Here is a 17,011-nt window from a genome sequence, read left to right as displayed (position 1 = left end):
TATATACAATCATCTTTTCTAAACTGAGACACCATAATACTTATATAGATCACACATGAGAATTTCACACACCAGAAATTCCTTGTTTCTTTCAGAAAGTATGGTCCTAATCACATGCCATGTGTGAGAGAAAACGTGATTCTTTTTGGTCTGTTCCTTTATCTAAGCTTACTTAGATGATTCTACCAGTACAGTAGTGCTGCCCCAGACATGGATTAAAATATTATAATCTATGCAATTGCTACAATATCAGGGACCCTGTGGAAAGGTTCAAGCTTTGTGTTGAGTGTCTCTGTCACTAAGCTAGCCAATCCTGATGGTCAGTATAGGAAAAGATACAAGTATGACTGTGATATGTTGGTTGATGAATGCTAAGCTCCTCTACACCATGCTTATTACCTTCAGCATGTCAGGCTGACTCTGAGGTCAGTAGTGGAACTCAGGCTTCACGTGCCCTCATCAATCAGAGTCTGGGTGCCCAAAGTCTTGCACTTGGGTTGGATGTACCTGCTTGGTAAAGACTTCTGACTTTATTTTTCAGCAATGATGAAAATCATGCTTGCTTTCTTTCTTGGACAGTGAAGACTTTTTACATGACAGTAACCTGGGTGAAGGATATGGAAAATTCCTTCCTATGGATAATTCCACCAAAGCATGTATATACTAGTAGAGGCCATGACAATGGGAAATTTTAGTGGCCTGAAGGGGATTTACCCAGTGAAGAATGTAAAGGCTCACTTTTGTTTGTAATTATTTTACTGCTAAGCCCTAGTTGTGTTCATTCGTGAAACGTGAAAGGTGTGGATAAAAGTAGGAATCGATAATATAGAACACTTTGTATTAACTACTTTCTTCATCAAGGAAGCAAAATACTCAGATCTCAGGATCAACTGAAAAAGATTGGAGGAAATTACACTTCCTCTAAGCCCATCAAATATGAACATTGATATCTTCTGGCAAACACACACACACACACACAGACACACAGACACACAGACACAGACACACACACACACACACACACACACACATACACACACACACACACACACACACACAGGATGGCTCACCATTTGCCCTTCATGTTTAATGGAGAAGCCATCCATCTACTAGATTCACAAAAGGTTGTTTTTAATAGCACCAAGTTCTCTTTCTAAGGCTATTCACATAAAAAAATGCATAACTAATGTATTCAGTAGTACAAGACCTGCAGTGACAAACAGATGATCAAATGATATTTTTAGGTCTTTCCACTGGTCCATGTTTGCTATCTGAGCAGCCATTTTCCATGCTGTAAAATTGACCAGCTAAAGATTTAAGTAGTCATATGAGTAACATGACTCCATAGTAAGTTTGGTTGAGCTTGCTAAGCAGCATAATCAAAACAAATAAACCAATAAGATCTTTGAGTCTGGTTAATAATCTTGCCATCTCTTGCTGTTTTCTGCTTTCATCTTGTATAGTGGAGAGACTATTCAGGCCTCTCTTATTCCTTTAAGGGGAGTTAAGTGAGAATCTCTGCATACCACACTGGCACTTGTGGGACACATTGACATTGGAGAGAAGTAACCCATTAAGCTCCAGGTATCTTACTGTGATAACTAAGAAGTAAAAATGCTCCCAAGACATTTCAGTATCCCCTCAGTGATACTCAATTATGAATTGTGAATTGTGGGAGTTTTGAAGATTTTGTTTCCTTAAAAGGTTTCATTTGTTAACCTGCTTGCTGCATGCATGGTTACAGAAAATTATTAGTTCTTAAGTTGGTCAGTTAAAATAATAGTCCTAACTAAAAGTATCTGTTAAGCATTTACTCACATCTTACAATGAAATAAGTGAAATTATAAATTGAAAAAGGATCAAACTCCACCAGGGTTCACTTTTACTCACAGAATAGTAGTGGCTGTGGTGGAAGGAGCCCACAAACTCATGGCTCCTGCTGTTTCACAGCCTCGGAGTACTGCTGGGAGGGAGAGGGAGGTAGGAAAGCAGAGGGAAATTTTGAATCAGAATAGAGAAAAGTTTTTCTTTTCAAACGTTGTTGATTGACAAGTAATTGCTGTGAATATTTTGTGGAAACAATGTGATATTTTGATATGTGTGTGATCATATTGTATGATTGAATCAAGCTAATTAATATGCCCATCAGCAGTGCCTTCCCAAGAAACTGACCCATCCTGAGACACCTAAACAATAAATTGTGTGTACATAAACATTCATATATATTTATATATGTACATATATATATATATATTCTAACACACAAGCAAATGCATGTGCACAGTCATACTTAGAAACTTTGAGTTTGAGGACTAGGGAGATTGCTTACTGGTTAAAGCACTTACCATGAAAGTTTGAGAACACCCATAAAGGCTGAGTAAGCATGTAGCCTGCCTTGGATATAGAAGACAGAAGATCCCTAGAACCAGCACTGGAGTTTGGGAATTCTATATACTTGGGAGAAAAAAAACCCACAACTCCACCTACCAGCTGCTGGCCAACCTCTCAATGTTTTCATTCTTCCTGTGAACAAAACATGTCCACAACATTCCAATGTATTCCTGATTTAACTGTTGATTCCAGAGTCTCACTTAAACACAATCAGCTTCTGATTCTTCCTCCTACCTAAAGTACACTGAGAACTAACAATGGTGAAGTTTGGAGGACCACTCATCCCAGGAAAATCTTCCCTTCCTCTGTGGACTCAGAGAGCCAAATTTCAAGTTATCCACTTCAAACACACGATGGTGTGAGAGGCATACTGCAAACAGTCCTGTTCCAGAAGGAAGGCAGCATGTGGGACAAGCCAAGAAATAAAACAAGCAAACAAAACAAAACAAAAAACAAACAAAAAATAGAGCATAACAGAGTCAAGTTAGCTTGATTCTAAGTTCTGGGGATAATCTCATTGGCTTGACGCCCTTTCCTCCATGGCTCTGCTCTTGGTGCTGGGTGACAGCCTTGAAAAGAAACAGGCAGTGGCCCAATCTGCTGTCCAGGGTGACAGGAAAATCTAAACTGGCATCTAAATCACACTCAGAGCCAATCTTTCTATTTATTGAAGAATAATGTTTTAATAGCAAATTAGCTGTTGCCCTCCTTCACACCTATTGGATCCCAGAAGTATGTAAAGTGTCTGTTATTCCACCCATTTTGGTTTTCTTGGCCCCAGTATTTCTGTCGGTCCATCTTTACATGTTGACTCTTAAACAGCTAAACATGCCTTGGTGTGTCCTTCCAGAGCAGGTGTGACTTTCATTAACTTTTTACTTTCATTTTTTAAAAAGCTGGGAAATTTTCATTTTTCTGTTTCCTTTTTACCTAATAATTTCCTTTTAACTTTCTTTACCAATTGCTTTCTCTAGAAAAAGATCAAACAATTCCTTAAATACTCTATTCTGAAATTGAGTTAGCAAAATATCAGAGTTCTTTGTTCACAAGTTGTACTTTCTACCCAACAGAATCACATTGCCTGCCATTTTCATAGGAATCACTTTAGCTCCCTAATATATCTTCCATTTCCATCATACCTCACCAGACGCATTTTCAGTATTCATATTTCTGTCAGTTTTATCTCCATGCCAGAATGTTTCCATCTAAGATGAGTGCTCTCCCCTTTCTTTCTGAGATCACGTACTTCTGTTGTTATGGCTTTACTTGTATCTTATTGAAAGAGACACAATTCAACCTTCGAATTAGATAGTATCAAAGATCATGGAGGCTGTAGTTAATTACACCCAGAGGCCCAAAAAGCACACTTCTTGTTTGGAATAAAGCATCATTCCCAAGTATGGAAATAGCCAAACCCAACCCCTAGTCTTGTTTATTTTGAAAAGATAAGATATTGGATTAAAAACCGTTCTGGAAATCAGTCTGGAGGTTCCTCAGAAAATTGGACATTGAACTGCCTGAGGATCCAGCTATACCTCTCTTGGGCATATACCCAAAAGATGCCCCAACATATAAAAAAGACACGTGCTCCACTATGTTCATCGCAGCCTTATTTATAATAGCCAGAAGCTGTAAAGAACCCAGATGTCCTTCAAGAGAGGAATGGATACAGAAAATGTGGTACATCTACACAATGGAATATTATTCAGCTATCAAAAACAATGACTTTATGAAATTCGTAGGCAAATGGTCGAAACTGGAAAATATCATCCTGAGTGAGGTAACCCAATCACAGAAAAACACACATAGTATGCACTCATTGATAAGTGGCTATTAGCCCAAATGCTTGAATTACCCTAGATGCCTAGAACAAATGAAACTCAAGGCGGATGATCAAAATGTGAATGCTTCGCTCCTTCTTTAAAAGGGGAACAAGAATACCCTTGGCAGGGAATAGAGAGGCAAAGATTAAAACAGACACAGAAGGAACACCCATTCAGAGTCTGTCCCACATGTGGCCCATACATATACAGCCATCCAATTAGACAAGATGGATGAAGCAAAGAAGGGCAGACCGACAGGAGCCGGATGTAGATCGCTCCTGAGAGACACAGCCAGAATACAGCAAATACAGAGGCGAATGCCAGCAGCAAACCACTGAACTGAGAATAGGACCCCCATTGAAGGAATCAGAGAAAGAACTGGAAGAGCTTGAAGGGGCTCGAGACCCCATATGTACAACAATGCCAAGCAACCAGAGCTTCCAGGGACTAAGCCACTACCTAAAGACTATACATGGACTGACCCTGGACTCTGATCTCATAGGTAGCAATGAATATCCTAGTAAGAGCACCATTGGAAGGGGAAGCCCTGGGTCCTGCTAAGACTGAACCCCCAGTGAACTAGAATGTTGGGGGGAGAGCGGCAATGGGGAGAGGGTTGGGAGGGGAACACCCATACGGAAGGGGAGGGGGAGGGATTAGGGGGATGTTTGCCCGGAAACCGGGAAAGGGAATAACACTCGAAATGTATATAAGAAATACTGAAGTTAATTAAAAAAAAAAACAAAAACTTAAAAACACGCTCCTGTTCACAGGTAGATTCACTCGGAGTAGGGGTGGGGGACTTGTGGATTGTTTATGTGTAATCATAGGGCCTTCTTAGATAGACCTAAGCCCATATTTGAAAACCTCCAAAGACTCTGGTGCACTAGTTGGTATCAGGTCTGGCATCTAAATTTTACTCTATGATATTACTAGAAAACTTTTGTGTTTAACTAGGGTTTGGCCTAAAAGGACTCATTTAAGGCTTTAAAATGTGACTGCTCTCCTTATAAGTATAGATGTGCATAAACATGTATATATGGACAGAGACATATATACAGACCATGTGCACAATAATCCTGTTTCCCACACAGCTTAGAAATCATGAACTGTCTTGGATGCCTTTAGTTTCAGTCTCTGGGACTTGTTCTCTCCTTTCTCCATTTAGCGTGTGTATTAACACAGTATTCACCCAGATTATCAAAAAATATTGACAGATTTATACACATACTTTGTTCCATAATGTTTGTTGTTGGAGAACCCTTTAGCAGAAAAAAAATCAAAAACTGACTATGGTGGTTATGTTAATTGTTACTTTGACAGAACCAATAGTCAAGTGGAAGCCTGGTCCCTAAGCATGACTGTAGAAAATTATTGATTGATTATATTAATTGTGGTGGAAAACCCCATCTGTATAAAAAGCAGAAAGCAAGCAGAATGCTGGCATGCATTCACCACTTTGCAATGCATTCAAGCACTCTCCAAATGTGGATGCAACATGACCAACTATTTGAGTCACTTGCTGCCTTGACTTCCTCACCAAATGAACTGTGAGCCAGCATATACCTTTATCCCCATTGCTTTTACCAGCGTATCTCGTCACAGCAACGGGAAAAGAAACCCAGACTGTGCCTGGATATCCCAGGCTGTTCCTTGTGTGAAGTTTTGCTTCAATTCTGTAGTTGGTTTGCAATTTAACCCTCACTCCTTTAATTTTTCCTTTTGAATGAAATGTGCACGGTCACCCAGGTGCCCTAAGTGGACTGTCCTTCCTTTGCATGTTTTTTACTTGACATTCTTTCAATAAGTCTTCTCAAGTTCATTTATATAAATGCTTTTGCTATTCTTTCATAGCAACATACAGCACCTTGCACTGCCTCATCTGCAGCAGTTCTGTGCTTTGTTAATACACACATTGGTTTATTTAGTCACTCTCCTATGCTTAATGTGATGTTGGATACTTTACAGTTGCAATAATGCCATGGCAAGTAGCCTTGTGAACATGCATTTTCTTTGGTTTGTCTAGGAATAAATAGTAACCTAAAACCATGAGTAACCTGTGAAACTACACCATTGACACCATTGATTCCTCCAAATATTTATAAAATAGGATGGCAATTTCCACAATATCAATTGACGAGACTTTTCCCATATTCATGTCAGATATAACATGGTAACTTGGGACTTTATGAAAATAAGAGAAAATACTGTTATACACCTGTTATTAGGAATTTGAATCCTGATATTCCACAGATTTTACTTTATATTGAGAAAACTAAAGATATATTTTTATGTAGTTCATACTGCAGCACCAGATGAGAGTCATACACATTTTCGTCAAGAGTATGCATCAGAAACACAGGTGCAAGGAGAAAGGGGAACAATTTCTAGCAATGCAAGACTTGCTAGTTTGTAAAATAAATGTAAAGTGCTTTAAATTAAGCCCAACAGAAGGCTCATGTCTCTGTGTCACGGTTTCTGTGTATGTTTCATGGACAGTGTGTGCTCTGACCTGAGTGTGAATTCTTTTGGACAAGGATAGGTGGAAGCCAAAAAATAAAGTGGACAAAATAGAATACTGTGCTCAACTTTTCTCATCTCCCTATGGGTAGGAAGTCTTAGTGTTCAGAAATTCCTCAACACATATGCCTTTTTTCTCCTAGCAATTCCTTTAGAACACTCAAAAAGAGAAGTATCAGCAGAAAATTTCTTTCCCGAGAAGAGACTTTATGTAACCACAAGCCAGTCTCAGAACAAGAAACAATACACTCCTTGGGATGATAATGCAAAGAGTAAGTACACTTCTTTCACGTTATATTTTAAAGACTTTTTTATTTATCGTACATATGTGAGTACACTGTAGCTGTCTGAAGACACATGAGAAGAGGGCACTGGATCCTATGACAGATAGTTGTGAGCCACCATGTGGCACTGAAAATTAAACTGAGGACCTCTGGAAGGGTAGATAGTGCTCTTAATTGCTGAGCCATGACTACAGCCACCTTCTATGTTATTTTTAATTAAACTTGAGAAACCTTCCTATTGGGTTTGAGAATAGACCTTCATCCATGTGCCTCTGTGAACTATTATGTGCAATACACTCTCAAATCTTCTGACAATCTAGGTATCTTTTGTAATTAACTGCTGGCTTGCCTGTGCTCACTTTCTAAATTTCTGTTTTTTATTGTAGTATCAAGTTCTGCCTTAATTATAAGATGCTATAATTTTGTACATACATATTTCAAAGATTCACCTCCTCAAGGTCAGAGAACATTGTTCTATTAAAGGGACTTATTATTTTGATCGTTTTCTTGATTTCCCTTAATAACTTCCTTATTCGTTATTAATGTGGCTCAGCACATTTTCTTCTGGTTATTCTCTGATTGGCCTTTTGCTTCTGTTGCTTTAATTTTCTTCTGTTTTATTATTTCAATGTTTTTCTTAACTTTGTGTGTGGTTTTGTACTCATTCTGATACTTATATCTTAATAATCTCTTAAAGGCATATGTAGCCGAATTATAGACATTCCTTTCCAAAATTTTTAGATTTTTTAAAAATTTTATGTGTATGAGTGTTTTGCTTGAATATATGCATGCTCCATGTATATGTCTGGTGCCCATGGAAGTCAGAAAGAGGATGTCAGATCTCATGATACTAGAGTTATAGATGGTTATGAGGCATCATGTAGATGGCTGGAAACTGAACTTGTATCATCTAGCAGGGCAACGAGAGCTCTTAACCACCAAGAACCATCTTTTCTTTTCTTTTTCTTTTTCTTTTTCTTTTTTTTTTCTTGGAGGAACGAATTTTTTTTTATTGTTGTCGTTCGTTTGTTGTTATTCTTTTTTTTCTTCCATTTTTATTAAATTGGGTATTTCTTATTTACATTTCAAATGTTATTCCCTTTCCTGGTTCCCTGTCCATCAGCTCCCTAACCCCTCTCCCTCCTCTTCTATATGGGTTTTTCCCTCCTCATCCAACCACCATTACTGCCCCTGAACAATCCCCTTAACTGTTGCCCCAACAAGGCTATTTACTGCTACCTATGCAGTTGGAGCCCTGGGTCAGTCCATGTATAGTCTTTGAGTAGTGGTTTAATCCCTGGAAGTAGTGATTGGTTGGCATCGTTGTTCATATGGGGTTGCAAGCCCTTTCAACTCTTTCAGTCCTTTCTCTACTCCAACAGGGTCCCGTTCTCAGTTTAGTGGTTTGCTGCTGGCATTTGACTCTGTATTTGACATATTCTGGCTGGTTCAGTAGAGATCTATATCCAGTTCCTTTCAGCATGCACTTCTTAGCTTCATCCATCTTATCTAGTTTTGGTGACTGTATATATGTGGGCCACAAATGGGGCACTCTGAATGGCCATTCCTTCAGTCTCTGCTCTAAAATTTGCTTCCCTATCCCCTCCTATGGATATTTTTGTTCCCCTTTTAAAGAAGGAGTGAAGCATCCATATTTTGGTCATCCTTCCTGAGTTTCATGTGGGCTGTGCCTTGCATCTTGGGTAATTCGAGTATAACCAAGAAGTAAGGATGCAAAAGAATCAAATGGATAGCTTGAGGCCACAGGTTGGTGGTAAACACCAGAGGGAAAGATCATTCTTCCAGAAACAATAGGCAGGTTTCTGGTAACTCAGCTTTACCAGGCTACTTGTCTTAGGTCCACAGTACTCTCTGAGTTGCCAACACCATGGTATGGTATACCTACCTACACTGAACAGCGTGGATGGAGATGTCAAAGCCAGATGTCGTGTTTACACCTATGTAAATAAAAAACAGAGACCATTTACCCAGAAGGGATTGCATATAGGTAGCCAACACTATGACGAATTATGGGAACCTGATTGAACTGACATATGGCCTGCTAGAGTAGGGTAAAGTATGTGCTTGTTTTTATTCATACCTTTTCTGGGTGAGTAGAAGCTTTCTTCATGAGACTGAAACTGATCATAGAGCAACTAAAAAGCTCTGCTAGGAACTTTTCCCGTAATTTTGCCACTCACTAGGACTGTTGTCATATAATAGGCCAGCTTTCACAGATAAAGCCTCTGAATTAATACTCAAAGATGTTTGCATAGTTTGGAATCTTTGTTGTGTATATATATCTCAGAACTCTGGGCAGGTGAAAATAATGAACAAGACATTAAGAGGAAATGCTATGCAATCTCTCATTAGAGTCCAGGGAATGGTGGATAAGCTGTTTTCTTATTTTGAGCCTGCGATACTCCATACAGGGAGGGATTGATCCATATAATATTTTAAAAATATTTTATTATATATTTCTTTATTTACATTTCAAAGGTTATTCCCCTTCCTGGATTCCTGTCCATAAGCCCCCATTCCCTCCCCTCGCCCTCCCCCATACGGGTGTTCCCCCTATACATCCCCCTTATTGCCCTCCCTCATATTCCCCTGCACTGGGAGTCCAACCTTGGCAAGACCAAGGGCTTTCCCTTTTACTGGTGCCCCAATAAGGCTATTCTCTGCTACATATGCAGTTGGAGCCCTGGGTAAGTCCATGTATAGTCTTTCAGTAGTGGTTTAGCCCATGGAAGCTCTGGTTGGTTGGCATTGTTGGTTTTATGGGGTTGCAACCTCCTTCAACTCTTTTAATACTTCCTCTAATTCCCCCTAAGGGGGTCCTACTCTCAATTTGGTTGTTTGCTGCTAGCATTGACCTCTATATTGGACATGCTGTGGATGTGTCTCTCAAGAGAGATCTATATCCAGTCCGTTTCTGCATGCATTTTTTAGCTTCATCAATCTTATTTAGTTTTGGTGGCTGTATAGATATGGGCCACATGTGTGTCAGGCTCTGAATGGCCGTTCCTTGAGTCACTGCTGTAAATTTTGCTTCCATATCTCCTCCTATGGATATTTTCCCCCTTTTAAGAAGGAGTGGGAACTTCTGCATTTTGGTCATCCTTCTTGAGCTTCATGTGATCTGTAGATTGCATCATGGGTAATTTGAGCTTTTTGGCTAATATCCACTTATCAATGAATGCATACTGTTTTTCTGTGAATGAGTAACCTCACTCAGGATGATATTTTCTAGTTTATTCCATTTGCCTATGAATTTCATGAAGTCATTGTTTTTGATAGCTGAGTAGTACTCCATTGTGTAGATATACCACATTTTTTTGATCCATTCCTCTGTTGAAGGGCATCTGGGTTCTTTCCATCTTCTGGCTATTATAAATAAGGCTGCTATGAACATAGTGGAGCATGTATCTTTGTTGTATGTTGGAGCATCTTTTGGGTATATGCCCAAGAGAGGTATAGCTGGGTCCTCAGGTAGTTCAATGTCCAATTTTCTGAGGAACCTCCAGATTGATTTCCAGAGTGTTTGTACCAGTCTGCAATCCCACCAACAAGGGAAGAGTGTTTCTCTTTCTCCACATCCTCGCCAGCATCTGCTGTCGCCTGAGTTTTTGATCTTAGCCATTCTGACTGGTGCGAGGTAGAGTTTCAGGGTTCTTTTGATTTGCATTTCCCTGATAACTAAGGATGTTGAACATTTCTTTAGGTGCTTTTTGGCCATTCGATAATCCTCAGCTGAGAATGTTTTGTTTAGCTCTGTACCCCATTTTTTAATAGGAGGATTTGGCTCTCTGGAGTCTAACTTCTTGAGTTCTTTGTGTATTTTGGATATTAGCCCTCTATCAGATGGAGGATTGGTAAAGATCTTTTCCCAATCTGTTGGTTGCTGTTTTGTCCTAATGACAGTGTATTTTGCTTTACAAAAGCTTTGCAGTTTTATGAGGTCCCATTTGTTGATTCTTGATCTTAGAGCATAAGCCATTGGTGTTTTGTTCAGGAAATTTTCTCCAGTGCCCATGTGTTTGAGACTCTTCCCCACTTTTTTTTCTGTTAGTTTGAGTGTATCTGGTTTGATGTGGAGGTCCTTGATCCACTTGGACTTAAGCTTTGTAATGGTGAAAAGAATGGATCATTTTGCATTCTTCTACATGCTGACCTCTGGTTGAAGCAGTACCATTTTTTGAAAATGCTATGTTTCTTCCATTGGATGGTTTTAGCTCCTTTGTCAAATATCAAGTGACCATAGGTATGTGGGTTCATTTCTGGGTCTTCAATTCTGTTCCACTGATCTACCTGTTTGTCTCTGTACCAATACATACAGTTTTTGAGAACCATCTTTTCAACCCTAAACTATAGATATTCTAAGCTGTAAGTATTCCTGTTTTCTTGACTTTTCCCACTTAATTACCTATTATGGTGCTCTCCCTCTGTTTGCTTTACTTTCTATAGTTATGTTAGATGTTATATTGGATCCAAAATTTTTACATTCAAGTGTGGATTAAGTAAGAAAAGCAAATAATTTAAAATATGTCAGTATAATTTTGTTTATGGTAATGAATAAAATATTCCATAAAAATTATGAACCAAAGCTACTAATAATAACAATGTACAAAAAGAAGCAAAGATGCTTTTACATTTGAGTAGTTAAGTATACATTCACACTTTATTTATATTTCAATTTGACAGAAATTTACTTGCATCAGTAAAAATGAGAATAGACTTCAATGAGCTCCATGTCCGGTCAGAGATCCCATACTAAAGAAGACTCAAAAATTTCATTCTGGTTAAAGAATGCACCCAATAAGAAGACATTACAATTCTACACATACACACACCAAACATGGGTACACCAAAACTCATAAAATAGACATGATGATATATTAAGGCATGGATTTCTTCCCTCATCAATGACCAGATTGTAGTTGCACAAAATATCTGTATTAAATAACACTATAGATAAAAAGACATGTAGAAAACATTCCATCAGAACTCTGAAGAAAACAATTTTTTTCTCAACTGTGTATGGCCCTTTCTCTAAAATAGGTCACATTGAGATACAGTGCCAACCTTCGCAAATTTTAGGAAAACCAAAAGAAATGTGTATGGGTATTTTGCCTGCATAAATATTTATACACCATGTGCAAGCAGTGCTCAAAGAGGGCAGAAGAAGGCATTAAAACTGGAATTACAGGTGATTGTGATCTAACATGTGGGTGCTGGGATTCAAATCTATGTCTTGTGGAATAGCAGTTGGTGCTCTTAACTGCTGAGCTATCTTTCCATCAACACTCCTCCCCCTAGACTTTTTTAATGTAGGCATTCAGAGATATAAATGTCCCTCTTAGGACTATGTTCCTTGTATGAAGGTGTTTTGTTATGCTGTATATTGATTTTCATTCCATTTAGGAAAAAAGTTTCCTTCTTGATTTCCTCACTGACCCATTCATTCATTTAATCATCAGTCATTTAATATCCATGAGTTGGAATATTTTCTGTAGTTTTCTTGCTGTTGATTACTGGCTTTATCCCAGTGTGTTCAGATAGAATACAGGCCATTACTTCATTTTTCCTATATTAGTTAGACTTGCTTTGTATCCTAATATGTGACATATTTTAGATAATGTTCCTTGGAATGCTAAGAAGAATATATGCTATGTTTGAATGAAATGTTTGGAGCTACCCATTAGGTCCATCAGATCTATGATGTCATTTAATTCCACCCAAAATTTCACTTTTTAAACACTTTGTCTAATGTTGAATGTGGTATATTGAGGCTACCCATTCTTACCATGTTGGGGTTTATGAGTGACTTTGAATCTAGTAGTATTTGATGAGATTGGATGAGCCTATGTTATGGTTTCCTCTTGCTAGATTGTTCTCCTGATCTCTATTAAGTGTCCCTCTTAATCTTCTCTGACTAGATACTAAATAAGCACATCTGAACATCTTTTCAGCCCTTTCACTCAGAAATGATGGATAATGTTTCTCATTTGTGTGACATTTGTTTCTTAGAAGTAACAAAAAGATTCATAAGCACCTCCCTTATCCTGTATTTACGTCTGTCTTGGCGATGTCACCCACCTCCTCACACCACATCAGTTGAAGATTTCCATTCATTTTCATGGCCATCTAGCCATCTCTCCTGTCCTTGCCCACAACTGATCTTGAACCCCCCATTCTCCTCTCCATGCCCTCTTCCAGTTCCCTCCCTCCATCAGCCTCTTAGGATTATTTCATTCCCCCTCCTAAAAGAGAATCAAGTTTCCTCAATTGGGCCTTCCTTCTTGTTTAGCTTCTTTGGGTCTGTGGAGTGTAGCATGGTACCTGTATTTTAAGGCTAATATCTCCTTATAAATGATTATATACCATGCATGCCCTTTTGGGTCTGGGTTACCTCACTCAGGATGATATTCTCAAATTCCATCCATTTGCCTTCAAAATTCATGATGTGTTGTTTTTGTTTTTATAGTGGAATAGTATTCCATTGTGGAGATGTACCAAATTTTCTTTATCCATTCTTCAGTTGAGGGATATCTAGGTTCCTTCCAGTTTCTGGCTATAACGAATAAAGCTACTATGAACATAGCTGAGCAAGTGTCTTTGTGGGATGGTGCAGCATCCAGGAGTGGTATAGCTGGATCTTGAGGTAGAACTATTTCCAGTTTTCTGACAAACCGCCAAACCTATTTTCAAAGTGGTTGTGCAAGTTTGTACCGCCACCAACACAGGAGTGTTCCCGTTGCTCCACATTTTCTCCATCATATGTTATACCTGAGTTTTGATCTTAGCCATTCTGACAGGTGTAAGACGGACTCTCAGAGTTATTTTGATTTGCGTTTCCATTTGAAATGTAAGTAAAGAAATATATCTAATAAAAATTTTTAAAAAGGATGTTGGACATTCCTTTGAGTGCTTCTTGGCTTTTTGAGAATCCTCTGTTGAGAATTCTGTTTAGTCTTGTACCCCATTTTTTTAGTTGGGTTACTTGGTTTGTCGATGTCTAATTTTTTGAGTTCTTCATATTTTTTTGGCTATTAGTCTTCTGACAGATGTAGGGTTGGTGAAAAACTTTTCCTGTTCTCTAGGCTGCTGTTTTGTCCAATTGGTGGTATCCTTAGCCTCACAAAAGCTTTTCAGTTTCATGAGGCCCCATTTATTAATTGTTGATCTTAGTGCTTGAGCTGTCGGTGTTCTGTTTAGGAATTTGTTTACTGTGCCAGTGAGTTCAAGGCAGTTCCCCACTTTCTCTTCTGTTAGATTTAGTTTGTCTGGTTTTATACTTAGGTCTTTGATCTGCTTGGACTTGAGTTTGTGCAGGGTGATAAATATGGATCAATTTTCATTCTTCTACATGCAGACATCCAATTAGACCAGTGCCATTTGTTGAAGATGTTTTCCAGTTTCCATTGTATGGATTCAACTTCTTTATCAAAAATCATGTGTCCATAGGTATGTGGGTTTATTGTTGGTTCTTCAATTTATTCCATTGATCAACTTGTCTGTTTCTGTACCGATACCATGAAGTTTTTATCACTATTGCTCTGTAGTACAGCTTGAGGTCAGGGACAGTGATTGCTCCCAATATGTTTTTATTGGTTAGGATTGTTCTGACTATCCTGTGTTTTTTTATTTTCCATATGAAGTTGAGAATTGTTCTTTTAAGGAATATACAAAATTGTGTTGGATTTTTGATGATTATTGCATTCAATCTGTAGATTGCCTTTTGTAAGATGGCCATTTTCACTATGTTGATACTACCTATCCATGAGCACAGGAGATATTTGCATCTTCTGATACCTTCTTCAACTTCTTTCTTCAGAAACTTTAAGTTCTTGTCACACATGTATTTCACTTGGTTAGAGTTACAACAAGATGTTTTATATTACTCAAGGCTATTGTAAAGGGTGTTGCTTCCAGAATTTCTTTCTCAGTCCCTTTATTGTCTGTATAAAGGAGGGCTACTGATTTCTTTGGGTTAATTTTCTATCTAGCCACTTTGCTGAAGTTGTTTAGCAGCTGTAGAAGTTCTCTAATCAAATTTTGGGGGTCGCTTATGTATACTATCATATCCTCTGTAAATAGTGATATTTTGACTTCTTCATTTCCAATTTGTATCCCCTTGATCTCCTTTAGTTGTCTCATTGCTCTGGCTAGAACTTCATGTACTATATTGAATAGTTAGGGAGACAGCAGGCAGACTTGTCTTGTCCATGATTTTAGTGGAAATGCTTTACATTTCTCTTCATTGGTTATTGGCTTGCCATATATTGATTTGATTATGTTTAGGTATGTACCCTGTATCTCTGATTTCTCTAATAACTTTAACATGGAAACTTTTTCAGCATCTAATGAGATAATCATGTAATTTTTTTCAGTTTGTTTTTATGATGGATTATGTTGATGAATTTTTGTATATTGAACCATCCCTGCATCCCTGGGATGAAGCCTATTTCATCTTGATGAATGATTTCTTTGATGTGTTTCTGGATTCAGTTTGCGAGTATTTTTTTTTCAGAGTGTCACAATTCAATTTATCTGTTAAAGTGAGGGAGAACCACCCACATTTTCACAATCTGTCACTTTATTTTCATAATAAGAAATACTAAATATCTACTAAACAGAAAGGTTTGCATTCTCCTAGCATGGGAAATATCGTTTTTTTTATATTTTTTTTATTAACTTGAGTATTTCTTATATACATTTCAAGTGTTATTCCCTTTCCCGGTATCCGGGCAAACATCCCCCTCCCCCCTCCCCTTCCTTATGGGTGTTCCGCTCCCAACCCTCCCCCCATTACCGCCCTCCCCCCACCAGTCTAGTTCACTGGGGGTTCAGTCTTAGCAGGACCCAGGGCTTCCCCTTCCAATGGTGCTCTTACTAGGATATGCATTGCTACCTATGAGGTCAGAGTCCAGGGTCAGTCCATGTATAGTCTTTGGGTAGGGGCTTAGTCCCTGGAAGCTCTGGTTGCTTGGCATTGTTGTACATATGGAGTCTCGAGCCCCTTCAAGCTCTTCCAGTTCTTTCTCTGATTCCTTCAACGGGGGTCCTATTCTCAGTTCAGTGGTTTGCTGCTGGCATTCGCCTCTGTATTTGCTGTATTCTGGCTGTGTCTCTTAGGAGCGATCTACATCCGGCTCCTGTCGGTCTGCACTTCTTTGCTTCATCCATCTTGTCTAATTGGGTGTCTATATATGTATGGGCCACATGTGGGGCAGGCTCTGAATGGGTGTTCCTTCAGTCTCTGTTTTAATCTTTGCCTTTCTCTTCACTGCCAAGGGTATTCTTGTTCCCCTTTTAAAGAAGGAGTGAAGCATTCACATTTTGATCATCCGTCTTGAGTTTCATTTACTCTAGGCATCTAGGGTAATTCAAGCATTTGGGCTAATAGCCACTTATCAATGAGTGCATACCATGTATGTCTTTCTGTGATTGGGTTAGCTCACTCAGGATGATGTTTTCCAGTTCCAACCATTTGCCTACGAATTTCATAAAGTCATTGTTTTTGATAGCTGAGTAATATTCCATTGTGTAGATGTACCACATTTTCTGTATCCATTCCTCTGTTGAAGGGCATCTGGGTTCTTTCCAGCTTCTGGCTATTATAAATAAGGCTGCAATGAACATAGTGGAGCACGTGTCTTTTTTATATGTTGGGGCATCTTTTGGGTATATGCCCAAGAGAGGTATAGCTGGATCCTCAGGCAGTTCAATGTCCAATTTTCTGAGGATCCTCCAGACTGATTTCCAGAATGGTTGTACCAGTTTGCAATCCCACCAACAATGGAGGAGTGTTCCTCTTCATCCACATCCTCGCCAGCATCTGTTGTCCCCTGAGTTTTTGATCTTAGCCATTCTCACTGGTGTGAGGTGAAATCTCAGGGTTGTTTTGATTTGCATTTCCCTTATGACTAAAGATGTTGAACATTTCTTTAGGTGTTTCTCAGCCATTCGGCATTCCTCAGCTGTGAATTC

At 38.7% G+C, this 17,011-nt stretch overlaps 1 protein-coding gene across 50 annotated transcripts in view; it reads left to right on the top strand.

Moving 5' to 3' along the window:
* Ccdc7a (coiled-coil domain containing 7A) overlaps positions 1 to 17,011 on the top strand; it is a 410,765-nt gene that overhangs the window by 265,073 nt on the left and 128,681 nt on the right. For all 50 annotated transcript variants that reach the window (XM_063278219.1, XM_063278211.1, XM_063278233.1 and 47 more), the window contains one exon: positions 6,878 to 7,006. In XM_063278219.1, the coding sequence (XP_063134289.1) occupies positions 6,878 to 7,006 (129 nt within the window). The remainder of the gene's footprint in view (positions 1 to 6,877; positions 7,007 to 17,011) is intronic.

The sequence above is a fragment of the Rattus norvegicus genome, chromosome 19 (assembly GCF_036323735.1).
Source record: "Rattus norvegicus strain BN/NHsdMcwi chromosome 19, GRCr8, whole genome shotgun sequence".
NCBI classification, from domain to species: Eukaryota; Metazoa; Chordata; class Mammalia; order Rodentia; family Muridae; genus Rattus; species Rattus norvegicus.
Note: the sequence above shows the minus strand (reverse complement) of the source record. Positions and strands in the feature narration are given on the sequence as shown.